General features: G+C 40.6%; 1 protein-coding gene across 3 annotated transcripts in view; it reads right to left on the bottom strand.

Annotated features, from left to right (window-relative positions):
- Positions 1-19,486, bottom strand: part of fat1a (FAT atypical cadherin 1a) — a 79,977-nt gene that overhangs the window by 46,385 nt on the left and 14,106 nt on the right. For all 3 annotated transcript variants that reach the window (XM_080879601.1, XM_080879600.1, XM_080879602.1), the window contains exons 3-4: positions 13,852-14,166; positions 847-908 (exon numbers count right to left, since the gene is read on the bottom strand). In XM_080879601.1, coding sequence (XP_080735727.1) covers positions 847-908; positions 13,852-14,166 — 377 coding nt within the window. The remainder of the gene's footprint in view (positions 1-846; positions 909-13,851; positions 14,167-19,486) is intronic.

The following is a 19,486-nucleotide window of genomic DNA, read 5'->3' as shown; positions in this document are numbered from 1 at the left end:
ATGGCTGCAGGAGTTGTGTGTTTTCGACCTTGATAACATATAGTCCACCCACATTCAACAAATATAGTGCAAAGCATTTTTTTTCTCTTACATTCAGTTCACTCGCCAGCTCCCTAAAGGAATACAGTCCTCCCTTATTCCCCCACTTTTATCCCTATCATTTACTCTCAGTCATGTAATGCAATTAGTGCAGTGTAGTGTACAATCGGAGTATGAAATACGACACTGCTTAGGCACCAGATACACCAGCACATTAAATGTCACCCAGAGCTCACTGAATTGTGTAACTTCTAACAATAATTAAAAGGCGTCAGATCTGCTCCCTGCCACCACCGGAAACACAATTAAAAGAGCTATTATCAGCCTCGGCTCTGTGGTGAGAGAGCGCGAGGGAGGGAGCGCATGGAGCCGCGCTCAATTAAAACCCGCAAGTTTAGACGTCGGCCTGTTGGTCTGACAGCAGCTTCCTGTTCCAGCTCGCTCCATCCACGAGATGGAACAGTGGGAAGGAACAAAGCAACAGTCACCAGGATCTCCCACACGCCTCCTACCTCTCCCTCCTACCCCGTCCGGAAATCACTACAAGGAGAAATTATTCTGAAAGAGCTCTCTTGCATATCCAAGAAGATCGTTTTTGTTGGCAACATGTGGCAGGCAGCCAAAGTTGACTGCAAATGCCAAACCACAGAGAAGGGAAAATGCCCAGCTCTCTAGTGTGATTTTTTTTTCTTTAAACTGGAGCACGTTGACCTTAAAGGTTTCTAATTATCATGCTGCTCATTCATTTTCACATGAATTAAAGACGGTTTCTTTAGAATTGAAAATGAGCTGAAATGCAGTGCTCACCTCGAGGATGTGCTCGTCCTGCTGCTCTCTGTCGAGTTTCCTGGAAGTTGTTGTAACCAAACCTGGAAAAGACAATCGGCAAAAACAGCATTAATTATACATAAAAATACATAAACGACATAACGATAAAATTAAGGGAAAACAAGCATTGCTCAGATTTTGCCACTTTTTTTTTAAATACAAAATTAAAGATTATGCCATAGATAAGATAAGACCACAACTGTGACATTTAAAAAGCAGCATGGCAGTGTGCACACAAATAATCGAACACCTGCAATTATTTGGTTGGCGCTCAACACTGGAACTTAATGATGACAGCAGAAGTAAAGTAAGTAAAGTTAACCAGTTGATCTGGCGGACTTTTCATTGTGATCTGAGTGTAACTTCATATTGTTTGGAGTTATGATAACATATTGAGTTTAATTCATTTGTCAGAAAAAGACAAAAAAAACCCTTCAAATTCTGTCAGGATAATATCATTATCACTACTGTTATTGCAAGTGTTTAGTTATATATATATATATATATATATATATATATATATATATATATATATATATATATATATATATATATATATATATATATATATATATTCTTAACCAATAACCATGAACAGAGCCGTGTCCAAAATGTGCCGCATGCTAATCAGCCAGATTGGTCTCAATGTCTGCTTTTTAAATTATAAACACGCCAAAGTTCTCAGCAAAGCAAACGTTTGACTGACCAAAGAAAAAAACAATCCTGCCACTCATTGTTGGGTGACATACTCTGAACCCTGGTGATATGTCATCAGTCTGCGTCTGGATAAGTGCTTTCCCTGTGGTCTTCCTTGTTCCTGGCCTATCCTGTTGCCAGACAGCCCAGTATACTGTCTTGTGTATGGGAAATATCACATTGACCTGAAAATAGTACCCCAACAGCAGCACAGGCTTGACACCCTACTTTTAGTTTTTCCACAAGCTGAATAATAGACAGCCAGTAAGACATCACCCGCAGGTCTGAGCACTTTTATACAAGAGGCAAAAGTGAGATCCTACTGCTATTTAAAACCTTTCAACAGTTTTGTCGAGCACTATCACTCAGTTTAAGTAGGACGATTGATGATGTGTGACATCAATCACACGAGGGAAACCTTGTTACGCCGAGCTTTGACAAAAGTAAAAATAAAACAAGCTGGAATCTTGAGTTCCTGACGAATCCTATTTTCAATCAAGTTCACAAACAAGAGAAGCAAAGAGAAGAGGAAGAAGGGGGGAAGGGTATTGCTACATTATAGGCAGCATTCTGTTCTCACTCCCAATGTAATTGCAACTTTGTAAGGACACTGAGTATAGAGTAGACATGCCAACTTCGACCGCACCATAGCTGCCTGCTTGCCACACTGCGCCTGATTAGCATAAAGCAAAGGATTTCCGAAACCCAAACCCATCAATGGCACATATGCCTGCAACAAGAATAGCAGGCCACAACTTACAGCTCCTGAAATAGCCCTCCCTAGCTCTGCGATTCGTGGATATAAGTGAGTGCTGCTCCTGCTCCCTCTTTTTATCCTCTTCTTCTTAGGCTTTATTTAATCTTCACAGTGAGCTGTAGAGATATACGTCTACTGATATCTGGTCAGGGAAAAAAGTAAGTGCAATAACACCTTTCCTCAAGCTGCAACCCATATTTTGCTCTGCTTACCTCACGTGGATACATATTAATGGGCAACCAATTTAGATTTTACTTTAAAGCAAAATCTTGAACATGCACATATGAATGAGGGCTCTAAATTAACACCTCTTTTAACCCCCCCCCTCTGCTCACCAGTGTAAGATATGACATCACTAGCACTGACAAAACAAATTAAGTTTGGTAAATTTATATGAGCTGCTGGGATTACTCTTGCATGACTTCTGCAAAAGAGCACAGAATCAGCATGGGTTAGATGGGTTTGCATGCTGTAAGATTATTATCATCAAAGCAGGCCACGCTGACTAATTATTCATGTGCTTCGGCGAGGCCGGAGATGATGGATGGTAATGTTTTTAAGCTCCCCTGCGTGCTTGAGTTAGGTAACTATTCTCTCTAAGTATGTATTGTACCGCTGAATACAGATGGCATCATTAACCACATTACGTCTGGATGTGTAAGTTATAATTTCTCTGCAAATCAGCTGCCTGATCGAACCAGAGCAAGGTATCAAAAAAATCCAGCCTGTGATGTAAACGTATGTGTCGGTGCCGCAACAAACAAAGCAAAACCAAATACAATGAAAAGAACAAGGACCTGGCCTTCATCCCAATCCCGCTCCGAGTTTCAGTCCTGCTTTGTAGAGACCGTCCAGAGCTACCGTCTCACAAACATTGACTCAGCAGCAGCGGGCACACAAGATGATAACTTAATGACACAAATTTAGCACCGTTGCTGGTTTCCTTTTTTGTACGAGCGCATTTTCAAAAATGGTGCATATTTTTGTTCTATTATAATCCCTTCCTTTTTTTTCCGGCAGCACTGCCAAATCTGCTTTGAAAAAATAAGAGGGGATGGAAGTTTTGTTTAAAAAATGAGCTAAAATGGTTCACGTGGTAAAGACTCTGTCGACCTCAACATAAAACAAAGAACTTATATGATCTGTAATGTCAATCTTTTCTGAACTAAGCTGGAACTGCAGGGTGACACATTCAGTAGCAGGTTGCATTGAAAAAGCCTTTTCACACAGTAAACAAATCCCCTTAATCATTTAGTATGACCTCGTGCCCTTTTACAAAGATTTTCTGGTGCGTAGGATTTTACCTAATGATTATTTTTATTAACATTCAATCTTTTTTCAGTTAATTGATTAAATGCTCGTGTTTTTCAGACCTCAGTGTGAGCCACAAATTCAAAGTCATTCAATTTAGTGTCAACAAAAGGCAAATCAGAAAACTGTCACATTGAAAAGATGCTTTTACATTTTTTTTCTTCAGTAAAATGACTTTAAAGAAACTATTTGCTCTCAAAGCAGATGCTTTACTTTTAATGCTAATGGAGTAATCAGTGAATTCAGCTCTCCAATACAAAGGCGGTTTCAGGGCAATGCATCTTAATGAAAGTGTTTAAACTACAAGCTCATCTCGAGTTTCCTGAGCTGTTAATACTTGGTCTTAAATGTAACAGATTTCTGTGTGTGAGGGTGTTTGGTTTTCCTGATCGATCACAGTGGACTAGCTATATCTAACTTTAAGTCGATAATGTGTAGCCATGCAGAGGAGCTGGCGAAGCAGGGTTTAAGAGCAAAGCAAAGCACAAAAACCAAACTACAGTGCCGTTGGTGCATACAGTCAGCATTGTTTCTTTTACTTTGTCTTCTTCTATTGTATTACTCCTCCTTAGTTCTAGCACACAGCTTGAAAACAGCTCAACAACAATGCTAGCCCCGCCCGGGAAGCTAAATGGCTAATTGTTCATCCTTCCACGGTTCACTGGACCAGTTTAGAAACCACTTTCCCGTGTCACAATACCAGACAAATCTGGTAAATCAATGAAGTGGACAGACTTGAAGCTTTGGGTTAAGCCAAAAACTTCAGGTCTTTCTCAAATGTTTAAGGTCTAAGTATTTTAGAATTTTGATGGAGCGTGAAACCAGCGCTCTTTCTGAGGTCTGAGAGTGGAATCAAACATTAAATGTGAAAAATATGTAGCATCTGGTGCGGACGAGAAAAGCTGTTTGATGCAAGTTGTGTTGTGGTTTAAAAAGCTTTTGTTTGCTTCTGTTCCATTTATGTCTGACATGCTGCCAGCGTGCCGGCAGATCTCTGACCGAGGGACTTGCCGCCCACTCTAATACTCTGCTGCTGATATCACTTGCAGAAAATAATTCTAACTTTTTCCCCCTAAAAACTTTGAATGTTCAGTAAATCTCAACCTGTTTGCCAGGAGTGGTCCCTGTATGCAGGCCTTACCTCCACAAACCTCCACTCTGTCACTACTTAAATGTTAAAGAACTGTAAAATGGTTAGTTAGTAAGCCAGAGCTGACCAACGACGTCTGCACGTTCAACCCGCAGCCTTTGTCACAACACACACACACTCTCATACACACTTACACACAGAAAAGCCATCCTCAGGCGTGGGCTGAGCTGGGCCGACAGTAATTATAGCCATGCTGTTTTGAGAGGGGTAGAAAAACAACAGAAAGGCAGCAGTGGCACTCTCAACCATGGCCTTGAGCTCTACAACCACTGCTCCAAAATGGTGGCCTGAAGGGAGTAAAGGAGTCCAGGGCATTGTTAGGGTGGTTAATTGCTGTTGAGATTAGCAGTCTTGAGAGTGACACACATATTTATGTGACATCCATTTAGCCGTGACTCCAGACAATCAGGAATGTGCTGGGTGTCTGCAGTGGCTGGAGACATTTAGTATCGCTGATGAACTGACGCTGAGCTCTGGCCGAAAGAGAAAAAAAAGAGCTAGCCAAGGATAAAAAAGGGTAAGAGCGTAATATGACACCGCCATGTCACAAATGCCTAGAAGTTCTATTAATAAACTTTTTGTTGTTATGATTTTGGTCTCCTTTTGTTTGTCGATGTCTGACTGACAGTGTGCCAATGAGGCATGCACGCCCCTGCTGCCATTACTAATTTCGTTTGTGCACATAAGGCATGTAGCACATTATTGTTTCCCTTACCATCACAGTGGCTGCCTCCCTAACGAGACCCTCATCTTTCCAACAAAGCAAAGGGGAAAAAACTAATTTTAAAAACAAAACATTGTGTGCTTTTTGCCTAATTTATGCTCACTTATTTCATTTTAGCTCACTGTTGGTGTGTGTACCGTGTTTTTCTTTCATTTAGGGTTGCACTAGTTTCTCTTGCGTGACAGAAATACACTCCAGAAGTTGTTGTTAAGAAGATTGATCTGTTACCCCCCCCAAAAAAAATTTTTTTTTCATATCTGGATATGAAGAGATGGGGAAAAAAACTTGCGAGCTGCCTGCTTCCTCAATTAAATGCTTACAATTTTTCTCTTGTGAAGAAAATAACAAACAGAGACTGCATTATTGGTTATCTACAAACTCAATGTAAGAACCCAGACAAGCGTATCAATATTCTCAACTTCATTAAGATTTAAGTGTGTGTCATTTAAGCCTAAAACTTCACATCTGTTTCCACTACTCATGTGGCAATCAGTACTACTAAAAAAGAAAAACAGTGTAAATGTCACAGACCCAGCTCTGGAGGACTCGGGGTCCGTGAGCAGTGTGGACTGTCGTTGTTGTTATTATTATTACTATCATTATTATTATTATTTGGTGTATGGGTGTGCACTGTTTCGCTGTCTGGGGTTTTGTTCCACGTGTCTATGTATAGGGAGGTGTGTGTGTGTATGTGTGTGCGTGGTTGTGGCTGTAACCAGGAGGCTACCGGCACCGTCAGGCCTGTGGATGACGGGCCACGCCCGAGGAGGATGCCACACACCTGCAGCGGATCAGCGTCGGCGGAGGGAGTTACTTAATGGTGTGGCATCATTGCGTGAGACTCCACGTTAGTCTTCAGCTCAGTTAAGTTAGTGTGTGTATGCCCGCAGTTGTAAAGTGTCCTGACGGCTGCTTCTGTTGTTTCCCCAGGAGATGTGTGGAGCGCCAGACAGCAGCCAGCACGGGGAGTGCTGAGACACGGGAGCCGAGAGCACAAAGACACGGACTTTTCAGAGAAGACACGACACGGGAGTGAAGGGAGAGCATGTGGATTTATTGTCTGTTTTCGCACTGTAAATAAACACACTGTTTGCAGTGAAGAGTCCTGCATTTTAGGTCCTATTTTCCTCATCCCCACGGTCTGCCATGCAGCCCGGGACAGAAAACTCTGGTACACTGATACTAAAAACCAAAACCAGACTGTGAGTTTATAAAGGAAGGTTACATCAAAACAGGAACTCCTTGTTCACTTTTAATAGAAAAGTCTGGAAAATGCTGCCGAATAAGATATCTTGAAAATTCTCTTCTCGAGGCATGCTCCTTAAAAGCAGCTATAGTTCAACAAATCTCCTCACCAGACAGAATTTAACAAATACAACCAAGAGAAGCCACGTAAGCTAATGAAAGCACACTGACACAAACATAAGAGCTTTGTTTAATTTAGTCAAATTGATTAAGAGGGTGTGGATTGCGATTTCTCAGCACCTTTTAGCAGCAGGGCGTAGTTCTAATCTGAAAACATATTGTGTAAAATTTGGCGGTTAAGGTTTCCAAATTTTTGTCAAGGATGCAACAGAGAAACTAAGACAGGTCAATTGTGAAATGTATAGACATAATCAATGTTCAGGCTAATAAGAATTAGATCTGCAAGGCAGAACACATACAGGTAACCGCTCGGGCCGGTAGCCACCAATCACAATGACTTAACCTGTAAAGCAAACTGGCTGAGGTAAACCTCACCGGCAAATATTTTTTCCCTGCCTTTGGAGGAATGCTTTTAAGTAAAGGAAGCATCTGAGGTTGCTGTCATGAAAAGATTCTTAAGACTGTTTTCGGCATAGAAAACACAGGTCACAGGAGGAAAGAGGACGGCAGCAGGATAAAGGTGATGCTAGCAGTACAGGACTTAACAGCTCGACCATTTTATTCACATTTACGACCAAACAACAGACACACACACTGTGTTCAGCAGAACATGTTCGAATATAAAGTATAGCCAGATTCAGCCTGACCAGGTTCAGTTTTTCTGAACAAAAACACTGATAACACACCAACAGTGAAGATGATGCTGGTACAGTTTAACATCACAGCTGAGATAGTGAATGCATGTAGGGAGAAAGTAAAGCAGTCCTATATCACATCACCTTATGACAGGACAGGAGCTTCCCGAGGTAACACATGTCTAAGCTTTTTACAAGTTTACTTCCACATCTATACAGTTAACTTAAGAAATATGTGATATAAATGAAGCAAACTCAACAAACCAAAACAATGCACATTAAGCTGACTGTGCGACTGTAATGTCAGGAATAGCATTTTATCTACTCAGCTGCCTTCTGCAAACCCAAATCACTCAAAGATTAAATCAAAGATATCACCTGATCTGTGTTAATGACACGGGTGGTTGTCATAGTTAGTGTGCTTCATTTTACAGCGACATGTTTTTTTTCCCTTGCATTTAGGTCATGGGGTTGCTCATCTGGCATTCATTAGTTTGTTTATTCACTTTGCACCGAGTCAATCGCAGTTCTCTTCGGGTGTTTTCATCCATCCATTCCTGCTCTACTTTCACAAAAATTTCCATACAAAGTCAATTTTCTTCCAATTTCATTTTCAAATCTGTTTTCTCTGAAAATCCAAGGTTATGGCATTTGATACTATTTGCAAAAAAAAAAGACAATGACTTTCACAGTGAGAACAGAGATATACCACAAAGGTTCCAGATTGGATTTATTTTAAATATCTAAATCTTAGCTCACCAAAACACTTTAGGTGGAAAATCTCCTTTTTCACGATTTGTTTCTCATATTGTCCTTTGAAAGCAGTGACAATTGTTTGACCTCGAATCGCAGGAAATAATCAGGAAGTTGTTGGAAGTAACCATTTCCTATCTCACTTCCCCTGATAGTGGTTGGGCCTTTGGTAAACCACAGAATAGAATAGAATAGAATAGAATAGCCTTTATTATCATTGTACAGAGTACAACGAAATTGGAGTGCCACTCCCTTGGTGCAAGATAAATAATAAATATAAATGTAAAATATAAAAAGTACAATAGATAACATCATGTGTGTTTTCTCTTCTCATCCCAGGCGTTATTGAAAGTTGACATGAGTGGCACAAAAAGTGAGTGATACACAGCAGCAAATCTCAGCGACTGTTTCCCTGACCTTTAAGTTCATCCCCTGGGTCCATGGCATCCAAGCTTGCCAAAGCATCACCTATAGTATATCTTTCAGTTGTTAGCAATGAGCTTCTAGCTTCAGAAGAAGAAAAGGGCTGGAACTGTTCAATACAATTTCAATAATGAGAATTCAACTGGGCGTATCGCTCTTCATTGGGGTTTAACAACTGGGATGAAGGGTAAAAACAGTCATGCATAGGTAGCCATATTATATTAGCTGTCAGTCAGCTGTTGCTTCCACCGTCTGGTGGCAAATTTTGTTAAGCCTCAATTCTACTTTCTGCATCCACGAGTCCACTCAGGTCCAAGTGATGTGAATTTCATCATCAGACGGTGAGTGCAGGGGTTCATGTGTACATCCATGTGCCTGCCTGTTTTTTGTGACTGTGCAGACTTGTCCATGAAGAATTTACATTACAATGCACCAACTATGCATGTGCCCCAGGCAGCAGACTTCAAGCGGACTTCAAAGAATTACAACAGGAATCGCTATTTGGCCAGCGGGTCTCCAGCTGTCCGTATCCGCAACGGAGTATAATCAAGGCATAAGATGCCATTATCATAGATTGAAGTTTAAGCGTGATGACCATAAATCTCATATATATTAATTTTTTGACTTCAAATGATTATGAAAACAAAATCATAAGGTTAAAACTTTTTCCCTTCATTTTCACTACAAAGCTCTCTGTTTTTCATGTGTCATAAATCTCGTTCATTTCTTTACACCAGTGTACTTTCTTTAAAGGTTTCAACTTGTTTAGTGCAGCTGATAACTCAAAGGCAGTCTTTGGTCAACAAGAGCAGTAAAACTCACAAAGCTTCTGTCGGTCACCCCGTGGAAGGATTTTTAAGGGCTGCCTGCAAGCTGCCTTTTTCTCCAGCGCGCTCTTTCATGCGGTCAGCTTTTTGCAGCGCGTGATCTCTGGCTGCTGGCTTCAGCTCTCTGTCACACTCCCTGTGCCTACCAAGCAGGCCTCCCAAAGGCATGTGAGAGTCCTGCTCCCCGGGACTCTCTTCTCACCCGTCTGCACTCACACACTTAGTTTGAGGCTAAAACTCCTATGTCCCACACACCCCTCACCTCTTAATCGCATTTATTTTTCGGCTCCCAGTCAGAAAATCTTTGTGTTAACTAATCGAAATTACAACATTAACCAGAAATATCAAGATAGCAGCCTTTCTATCTGTTAGCACACACCGATAATAATCTACTCTAAAATGTCGATGACAACACTAGGGCAATTAAGGACGTGTTAGAAAGTACCAAGGCTACACAAAGAAAGGCTGCATGGGTACAACAGGAAGTGGAGTAATGAGCATTCAGCAAGATAAGATGGCTATCATAGCAATCTTTACTCCGGCACTCTTTCCTCTGCTTAGACATGTAAATCTTCCTGTGTGTGTGTTTATGAGCATGCAGTGTGTGTTCTGACTACAAGTTCTGCTTGGCTGCCCTTTTCTAACAAATGCATGTTCTGGCATAAGACCCTCGTTCAAAGTCCACTAAGTCAGAGCACAGCAGCAGCATTTCAGAGAAGAGAGAGAGTGATTCACCAGGTAATGAACGCTGCTTACTCTCCCACAGAATAGGTGGGCAACTCGTGTCAACAACCTCTGATGAACTAGCTCACAGTACTGACAAATCCTTTGAGCAGAGAAAATAAAAGTAGACAGCAAGTGGGCTGGCTGTCTCAAGTGCAGTATACGTAGACAAACTATCACGATGCTAGATGTACAACCACGTAATAAACAGCTTGACTGTGTAATACAACCAAGTGGAATTCTACACAAACAACATGTGTGCGCACACGTATGTGTCTCACGTTCTGCTGCGATCTGCGCACTCCAAGCCCACAGTCTTCATCCTGGAAATTCAATTCTTCTTAGCTGCCAAATAAAGCCTGGAGAGCCTGGAACAACTGTGGTCATGTCCGTGGGAGGGATGAGATCTGTGCCACCACACAACTGAGCGCTGGTTCGTCTTTTCAATATTTTAGACCCGCACAGCATTATTTAAATTCACTGATCTCATACTGATTTAGACATAGACAGAAGACATAATTCACAACCAGCTGACTGACACAATTTTCTCCCCATGCAGATCTGCCTCGTTTCTGCTTTCTCTCTTTTTCAATCCTTTCAAAAGTGAGCCTGTGTCAGGCGGTTAAGTTCTTAGCTTTCAGATGTTGGGACTGCAATACTGTCTGCTATAGAGAAGAGCTGGCCTTGCACTTTAATGACAAACTAAAGTCAGGGATTGTCCAAAACAGCAGGACTTGTTTACTTGGCAGAAATAAAGTAGACCTAAGCCTTTCATCCTGAGCTTTGCTGAGCCAGTGTGGGTCTGTGTGAAAAAAGGACAACCAACGCCATACAAGGCGTCAAGTGAGGCCATCATATTTGCTTGAATCCGACAGGGCTGCTTGGAAGCAGCGTAAGGCCTAGCCCATGATAGAAGGCTAGATAGTTAGCTTGGAACACATGCCTATGAAGTTTGGAAACCCACACAAAAAACACAGGCCTTAACGTCTTTTCCTTTCTCCCTCCCCTTTGTAGAGCTTTGTAGATGTGCCAAGACAGGGCCTATGCTTCCAATGCAAGTTTAGAACATGTAATTACAGAGACGTGCATGCATAAATTTAAACATTTTCAAAAACCTGTAATATGCGGTTAGAATGTCATACTGAGTTGATAATATAGAGCGATATCAGGCTATTTTGGATCTTTGTTTAATACCACAGGCATAAATAAATAAAACAGCTCCAGGTTTTCTACAAAGAATGCCCGGTTATTCTAGTCTTTCACTTAAAATTGCACTCTATATGAGTCAAGTCATTTTCACACATGCACTACAGCTCTGAGCTTTTCTGACATTACTTGGAGCAGTTGCAAGTGAGAATGCAAATGTCCAAATCAGTTAAACCGGACAAAGAAAGGACCTCACATCACAAGCTCCCTAGTGCAATGTCTGGATAATGTATAAATGTATAAATAGTGCAGGTAATTCTCGGGAGAATTCATGGCAACTGAGTGTGCATCACGTGTCCTGTCTCTTGCAGACTCTGACCGGGTGCCACCTCAGCCTAAACCACGGAGGATTTCTAGTAGCAAGAGCACGCCTGATGCAGACAGCCTCCTGTTTCTACATGTGAGAACAAGCAACTCTGAACAATGTCACAAAAATCTGATTCATGTGGGAAAACGGCTTTCCTCTCTAGTACTCAGCTATACTGGGCTCCCTGTTTTCTCATGTTTTCACTGCCCACCTACCGCGCCACTTCCACTGAGTGCTGCCATCTTCAAATACAGAGAGGACGAAGTAAATCAGAGACACAGAGCAGTGATTCAAGGTTTTCCGTGTCCAAACCACTCTGTGTTGAACCTGACGCACAGAGCTCTGGTGTCCCACTGATAAAAGTTTTAACATGCTTTGATATGCATGAACGGGTCTCATCCTTTTGCTTCAGTGTAACCATTTTTTTCTTCTTCAGGAGCTCTTCTGACAGTCACAAGAACGAACCACAAAATGATACTGCAAATGATACTGTAAAAAACGTTGTGTCCACAGTGGATTTGGCCATAAGCTTCATAAACACGCTGTAATCCTCGGAGCAGGAAATATTTAGTTCAGATATGTGGGCTAAGAAGACTTTTTTCAACTGCTAAATAAGTGATGCACTGCAAGTTTTACCATGAGCATTTATACAAATCCAGAAACCAAAATATATCGAAGCTTGAATCAAGAAAGGTCATCTTCAGTGAGGAAGAAATAAATAAATAAAACATGCTGCCTTGTTAAAATATATCAAAGGCATAACAGATTTTAAAAAAAAATTCTCTACTGCCTAAAATCTACTATAAAAACAGTGTTAGACTTTGTTGCAAGATAAATATTCAGCCTCCCAGCACTTCTATTTCACCGTCCCAGACTTTTTATCAGCGGGTGTAAGCTGATTTCTGTCATGCATGCAGACAAAACACTGACCATATGTTCGTAAGTTATCCTTTTGTTGCATCATTTATTTTTTCATTCTCTTCCTGTGCAGCAGGGAGTGCCCGGCATATTGCTGTGAGGCTTGTTTGGGAGGCACGCTACATGATGAATCCTTATTTGGTCAGAAAACTCACATTGCCACTTCCAACAAAAATACCTCCAGTTTGTTGATGTGGCTACCTTGGGAAACAAGACCACACACGTCAGTGAGGACAAACTGGAGCAACTGCTGCCCTATCCGTTCCTCTTTCAGTCTAATGATCATTAGCATGCAATGATCAATAGCACACTTGTGTGCAGACTAAGCAAGAAAGAAAAAGCATTTTCTCCAAGACATCCAGAAGTAACCATCCCATTACTAAAACTTTACACTGATGTCAGTTGATTAATTTGACATTTTTTAAAGGCAGCATCAACATATTAGCACAAACCTAGATCGCACTTTCTGAGTGTTTGAATTCAGAGTCTGATTAATATCAATAAAAATGCAGATTTAGAGAAGAGCCCTGTCTGTACATGAGCTTCACTTTGCACCTATTACAAGTATATTTTGTGCTATTCAACTAAACATAGCCTGCTCGGGCAACTTTAAAAGAGCCCAATGAAATATTAATCATCACACCATTTCCAGAGTGCCATATGAGTACACACTTTAGAGTGTTAGAGTGGAAAAACCCCAGTAGGCTCAACCCACTCCTGTTCTGGGTGAGTGTGTTCACACTGCTCTTCCTTTTCACAAGAAAGGAAACAGGACACCTCACAGAAGCTCGCCACCTTGTCGGCAGTACACCACAGTATGTCTCAAAATCAAAGGATAAGTTAATACTTTGTGTTTGCTACATTTATAGTTGGCCTTTAAAGCAGACGTGTTTAGATGAGGAAAATGCACGTGGCGTTTTAGGCTATTTCCTGTTCATCACTTATCATTCAGGGTCTCCACCGTTTACAGGAAAATCATCTCACTGTAATCCAGGTAAGACAGTGCTGCTGTCTATATTTTTTACCCTATGAGCTGATGCGCTTGTAGTAGTCTGCTAGCAGCTGTAATTCAGGGTTATAATTTGTTCTGAAACACAATATAAGCTCATGACTCAACAGCAGGGATCTCCTGCTCTAATAATGCAATCTGTAGTGGCTCGAATTTCTATCCCAGCAAAAGCAATCTTACCTGTCTTGGTGTTAATAGCAAAGAAACCCTGGGGATTCCCGCTGGTGATCTTGTAGGTGAGTTTATCGCTGGCTTTGGCGTCCGGATCGACTGCATTGATCTGGATGATTGACACATCTTTAGCGGAGTTCTCCATAACAGAGGGGTAGTAGACAGGCTCAGAGGTTTGAGGTGCGTTGTCGTTGACATCCTGCACCTCAATGTAGATCTCCACAAAAGCAGAGAGGGGCACCACACCGCGATCCATCGCGTAGACTGTTAACCAGTAGTGCGATGTTGTCTCACGATCCAGCAGTTCCTGCGTTCGGATAATACCTGCAAAAATAAAAAGACGGAAACTGGTAAGTCTTCATTATGTTGCAGAACATTTTTATATGCAACACATGACCCTGAATCTCACATTGCTGTCGGCGCTATCAGTGATCTCTGAAAGCGATTTGGGGTGATGAACAGAACAGGAGCGTAAACACCAGCTGCCCCTGAACAGCCAAATGTAAGGGCTGATTGAAAGGACTCTGCCTGACACATGTCAGGATGGCATATTTACAACAGTCAGCGCTCTCCTGTTTACATTTCATTGCCATGTGGAGGCTGTAACCTTCAGCTGAGCAAACACAAAAGAGCTTTGAGACATGTATGAGTTATACATGTTTACAACTGTTAATTGAAGAATGGCAGATCGACAGATTCTGCACTGTGAAAACGCTAACAGTGTATATGCTATGTAGCTAGTTTCGTGACACTGGTTTCATAAACAGTGCATCTCTTATGTTTTGAACAATGAACTGCTTGACTCAATAAATCCTCATGTGTTTTAATATGTTAACATGCCTGAAACAGAGTGGCAGTGTGAAAGTTCTTGCTGAAAATGCTAGCAGCAACATTTAAATGAGTGAATATACTTCAGAGCTTTTCATCCCCATCTGACTTCACAAGTTCTCAGTATGTACCGTAACAAAGGATAAGTTATTGTGTGAGCCTTTCAGTATGGGCAGGTGTCTCAGTTTGGGGGAGAGGACATGTGCTTGTGACTAAGTGTTAGTTTACTGGTGAAAAGAAATACAGATTATGGACCCTGTTTCCACCTGGCATTAACATATGTCCTGGGTTATCTCAAGTAGTTAGCTGTAAATATGTCAACTCCTTGTGAGATCTGACTTCCTAGGATTATACGCAATTAAACACGTAGCCCACATTATTTCTGTTTGCCAGCCCCATATGCCAGAGGCCCACATAGCTGAGCAGGCTAACAGAACTGACCTGTTTTCCACAATAACCTCAAATTTAAATCTACACCGACTCAATCTGTTCATATAATTCTCACGACCTGAACAAAATAAAACACACAGGTAGTCTACAGTCATTTAAAAGTGCTTTAAAATGACTTGTGCAATTAATACAATGAATGGTATCCAACTTTTTTTTGCCAGCGGTGGGCACATCAGGGTAGCGAGGTGAGTAGGTGGTCCTAAGTGTGACCCAGGACACATAATGCCCCTGGAAGAATGCAGCCAAGCGTGGCCAATAGCACCTCCGAAAGTGGCCTCAGAGACTGGATCTAAATGCATCTTTGACAACACCTGCTTAATACACCAACATATGACCGGACTCTCGAGTGCAACATGACCGCATTTACAAATAACGATTGTGTAACTAATTTTTCCATTTTCTTACTGCTTTTGCTTTCAATTTATTTTCCATGAGTTTTCACCATTAGTTTTTTGTAATGCAGTTCTTTGTGAGCATAATGCATCTTTTTAGATTACTCGCTTATAATCAAACAAATCACTTTACTCCAAACATTGTGAATTCCATTTAATAGCAGACACTTTGGTTAGTCACACAATGTAAATGCATCCTGAGGCTACATTGTGATATTTTTTCACCTTTCTGTTCCTTCATCAACATCAAACATTCTTAAGAACCGTAAATCCAAAACAAAGAGCACAGGGAATGAATCACTGCCTGCCAATAATGTTGCAACAGTAAATTATCTGGATATCTTGCACATGTGAACTCCCATTATTATCAACAAGCACCATATTTGAAGGGCAAAAGAATACCAGAATGTTTTTCAAACAATGGAAACCTTTATACCAGCAGCTATTTAAGTCTCTGTATTATTTGCAATAACCTTGATAACGTCAATGAGGATTTATCGTTCTTCTCTGATTCAGTTATATGAAGCTAATAAAAGTGAATCATGGCTGTATCATTATCAGGTTGGTTACTCATTTTGGACTACACTTCCTGGTGGTCCCGATAAGAAGCCTCCATATAATCATAAATGCAAATTTCAAAGGTTCAAACGGTTTGGTCGTTGCCGGTCGCCCATCAAGATGTTGAGGCCAGAGCCTTGATCATTAATCCCCTCCCACATCTCACTAACACCACACTAATGTTGCTTTCTACTGAAAGCCTTCAATGTACACATTATAACTTAAAGTAAACATCACCCAGCGCTATGAAGTAGTTTAAATAGGCTCTCTCTGTGCTGCTGTTGCCTTTCTTCACACACAATGTGCTGGTGAAGTAAGTGTTACTGAGAGCAGACATATTTCTTACCTTGGGTAATATAAGATACCTCCAAATAGAGATAATACCCAAAATGACTTGTCACAAAAACTCTCAAATTTACCATGGGCGGGGAGTTTGGGGGTGTACAGCTAATTTATTCTCACGCCCCGCTTTACTTTAGCTTCCCTGCCTTTTCCTTCTGGGATCCTCTCTTGTCATTAGTCATCATTACAGCTCTCTCAGCTTAAGGCTTGTAATAAGAAGGGGTATTCAGGCAAGGGAAAATAGGTAGCTCCCAAAGCTGAGAATCCAGGCAAAGACAACTTTGGGCAGCAAATCTAGAATGCAAAGTAGATGAGCCCATTGTAGCATATATAATGACTTAAAGCTGACAACACAGAGGAGGGAAACTTTTTGAAAAATTAAACAATACCCTAAAAACAGATGTAAAATGATTATAATAAATTAGTACATAATTTATTAAAATACCATGAATGACTAATTTATAAGAGCACTAAAGCTCAGAAATGTCAATGCACCGCTACTTGAAGAAAACATGCAGGAAATTGCAAATGTTTGCCATAAATAAGAAATGCGAACACTTATGTGAGGCATCCTGAGCAGAAACGCCAAAGCATAGTGGGATGCATGCTTTAGACATCTGCTAAGGACAGTAATAGAAAGGAAAACATTACAAAGCAAATGTTAAAGAGTAAAATGAAAAAGAGGTTGGTGTGAGGAGAGGAGGTGTGGCAGAGGAAAGGTAGTCATGTTTGCACATGCACATGAACATCAAAAGACAAAGCAGCAGAGAAAAGAACAGACAATTGGGAAAGTATGAGCCATCTTTTGTACTTGAGCCAAAGAGATGCCCATGGGTGATTGCCTATCTATACAAGTGGCAGACAAAAAAGTAACAGAGCAATTCCACTTTCACCCGGGTCATACATTTTGCTCCCAGATCTTCACCTTGTAGTTACCAGCAAACACAATCTAACATCATATTTAGAAGATAAACAAACTTTAAAGAGGATCCTGCAAGGGTTAGAGGCCACACTTTTACAGTTACTGCAACAGTAAACAGTTTTTCTTCGTATTTATTTAAAAAGAAAACTGACTAGGCTTGACCTTTAATTTCTGAAACAGCAGATAAAGAAAGTTCTCTGCTATGGCCTTGGGTGAAAAGCTTCAAACAAAGCACATGAAAAATGAATCTGAAGAATTTAGTCGCCACACCCATTCCATATACCTGACATACCCAGTAAGGCAGAAGTAAAACCTGCCCTTGGGCCACAAGAAAGAAAACAGACTGTGCAACAGCCTCTGCCAGATTTGCTTTCCGCTTTTTTTCCCCTTGCTCTTTTCTCTTCCCTCTGGCTTTGTTCTTCAAAGCTATCTGAGCACAGTGGCAGTGTGGTCAAGTGTTGAGACAGCCAAAAGACTTTCAGCTATCGAGACCAGCGGGTATTTTGTGTATCGAAATCACTGCTAAATCAACATCCTGTGCAGATACCCGATGAATCTATTCAATAAGAATTCTCTGAAAAGACAGAGTTAGCCACTGAATGAAGAGGGGAGTAATCTGCTTTGGAAAAGCTGTTGGAAACTGCTGATTTCTTCGCACATGTTTGACCTGACTCTTGTAGTTTGCATTTGACCATCAACGACCTGAAATGTTTGTTGTGAACAGCTAACAGGAACCACTTCCTCGTTTATTCTGCAGCTGAAAAGTCGGGGTTTGCTTTGAACTAGATACATTAATTTGTCTCACCTCTACCCCACATTCCTCAGCCTTCTCAGGCCTTGAGCTCCCAAGCTTACATAAACTTTCACAGTGCCCCCTACCCCCACCATCCCTTCTCTTTCCACAGTCCTGGCAAAATGCTTCAAATTCCACTACCTCCTTGTTGGGTCTAGAGTAATAAAAGAGTCCCAAACTAAGCTTTCTCTTGATATCAGATCATCCCAAAGTTCCCAGACATCTGTAGTCAAGATCTGTTTTAAGGATGCTAAGCCTTAATGCTAAAAATGCCTGAAATATGAAAAACGTCAAAGTTCTGTAAGTCAGAGTTTAGTTTGACTTATAGTTCATAGTTGTGGTTTACTAAAATTACCTATTCTATTATTACTGCATAGTAAGATGTAACCTATTACCTACTAAACTATTTTATCACAATTTTATCATGTATACTATAATAATACTAACTTTTCTTGCAGTTCATAGTTAAATTCAATAAGAAATAAGCGACTGTGGTTAAAACTTTGACATGCTAATCTTTCCAATAATTGCACACATAAAATACATTTACATAACATTGTTATAAGCAGACATGACTCACAAAGATTCTCAGTCATCATAATTGCGAAAGGTCTCACAGCTTATCAGGGTGTCACATCATCACATAAATAATATATGCTTTTTATCTCATTCAACATACCAGACAAACTAATACAACCTATTGAGGAACCGATTCATTTTACTTCATGCATCACTGAAGGTGCAATTACTTGTAGAACTCGAAAAATTCCTGCCCACAGCTGGCTTAAGGAGAAGTTTGTTAGACGGATATGGTTTTATATAGGAGACGGTATGACTTCAGAACTTCTTTAGACGTAAAAATAGAAAAAAAGAAAACATTGTCTAAAGAAAAATCATCAAGAAAACATGAAAATCATTCAGTTGTATGTTTAAGATGGGGAAAATCTTTTGATACTTTTGTTATATATCTGCAATATGTACCTGAATTGATTTTTCTCTTCCCATTTAAAAAAAATGTCTATTAATTCCAGCTGAGATAGCTTTTGGGATGTAGCAGATGATATAAAGCTTTCATTGTTAGTGGGAACATTGTTATTTCAAAGGCCTTTCAAAAAGACCTCAGAGCAATATTCCTTGATTCAATATCACAGTATTGTTTAGGATCAGCTACTATACCTACTAGCTATCTGCCTGTTCCTTTGATAACAATGACACCATCTCCATTCATTTCTATACATCACGAGGCTCTACATCTACATCTGTGGAGGTGTATTTATCTATTTCTACCCAGATTATCATTGTATATGCTATCACAGCAACTAGTTTCCCATATTTTCATTTTACATAACCTAACCTAAA

This window comes from Rhamphochromis sp. 'chilingali' (genome assembly GCF_963969265.1).
Source record: "Rhamphochromis sp. 'chilingali' genome assembly, chromosome: 4".
Classification (NCBI taxonomy): domain Eukaryota; kingdom Metazoa; phylum Chordata; class Actinopteri; order Cichliformes; family Cichlidae; genus Rhamphochromis; species Rhamphochromis sp. 'chilingali'.
This window is presented reverse-complemented; position numbering and strand designations above follow the sequence as displayed.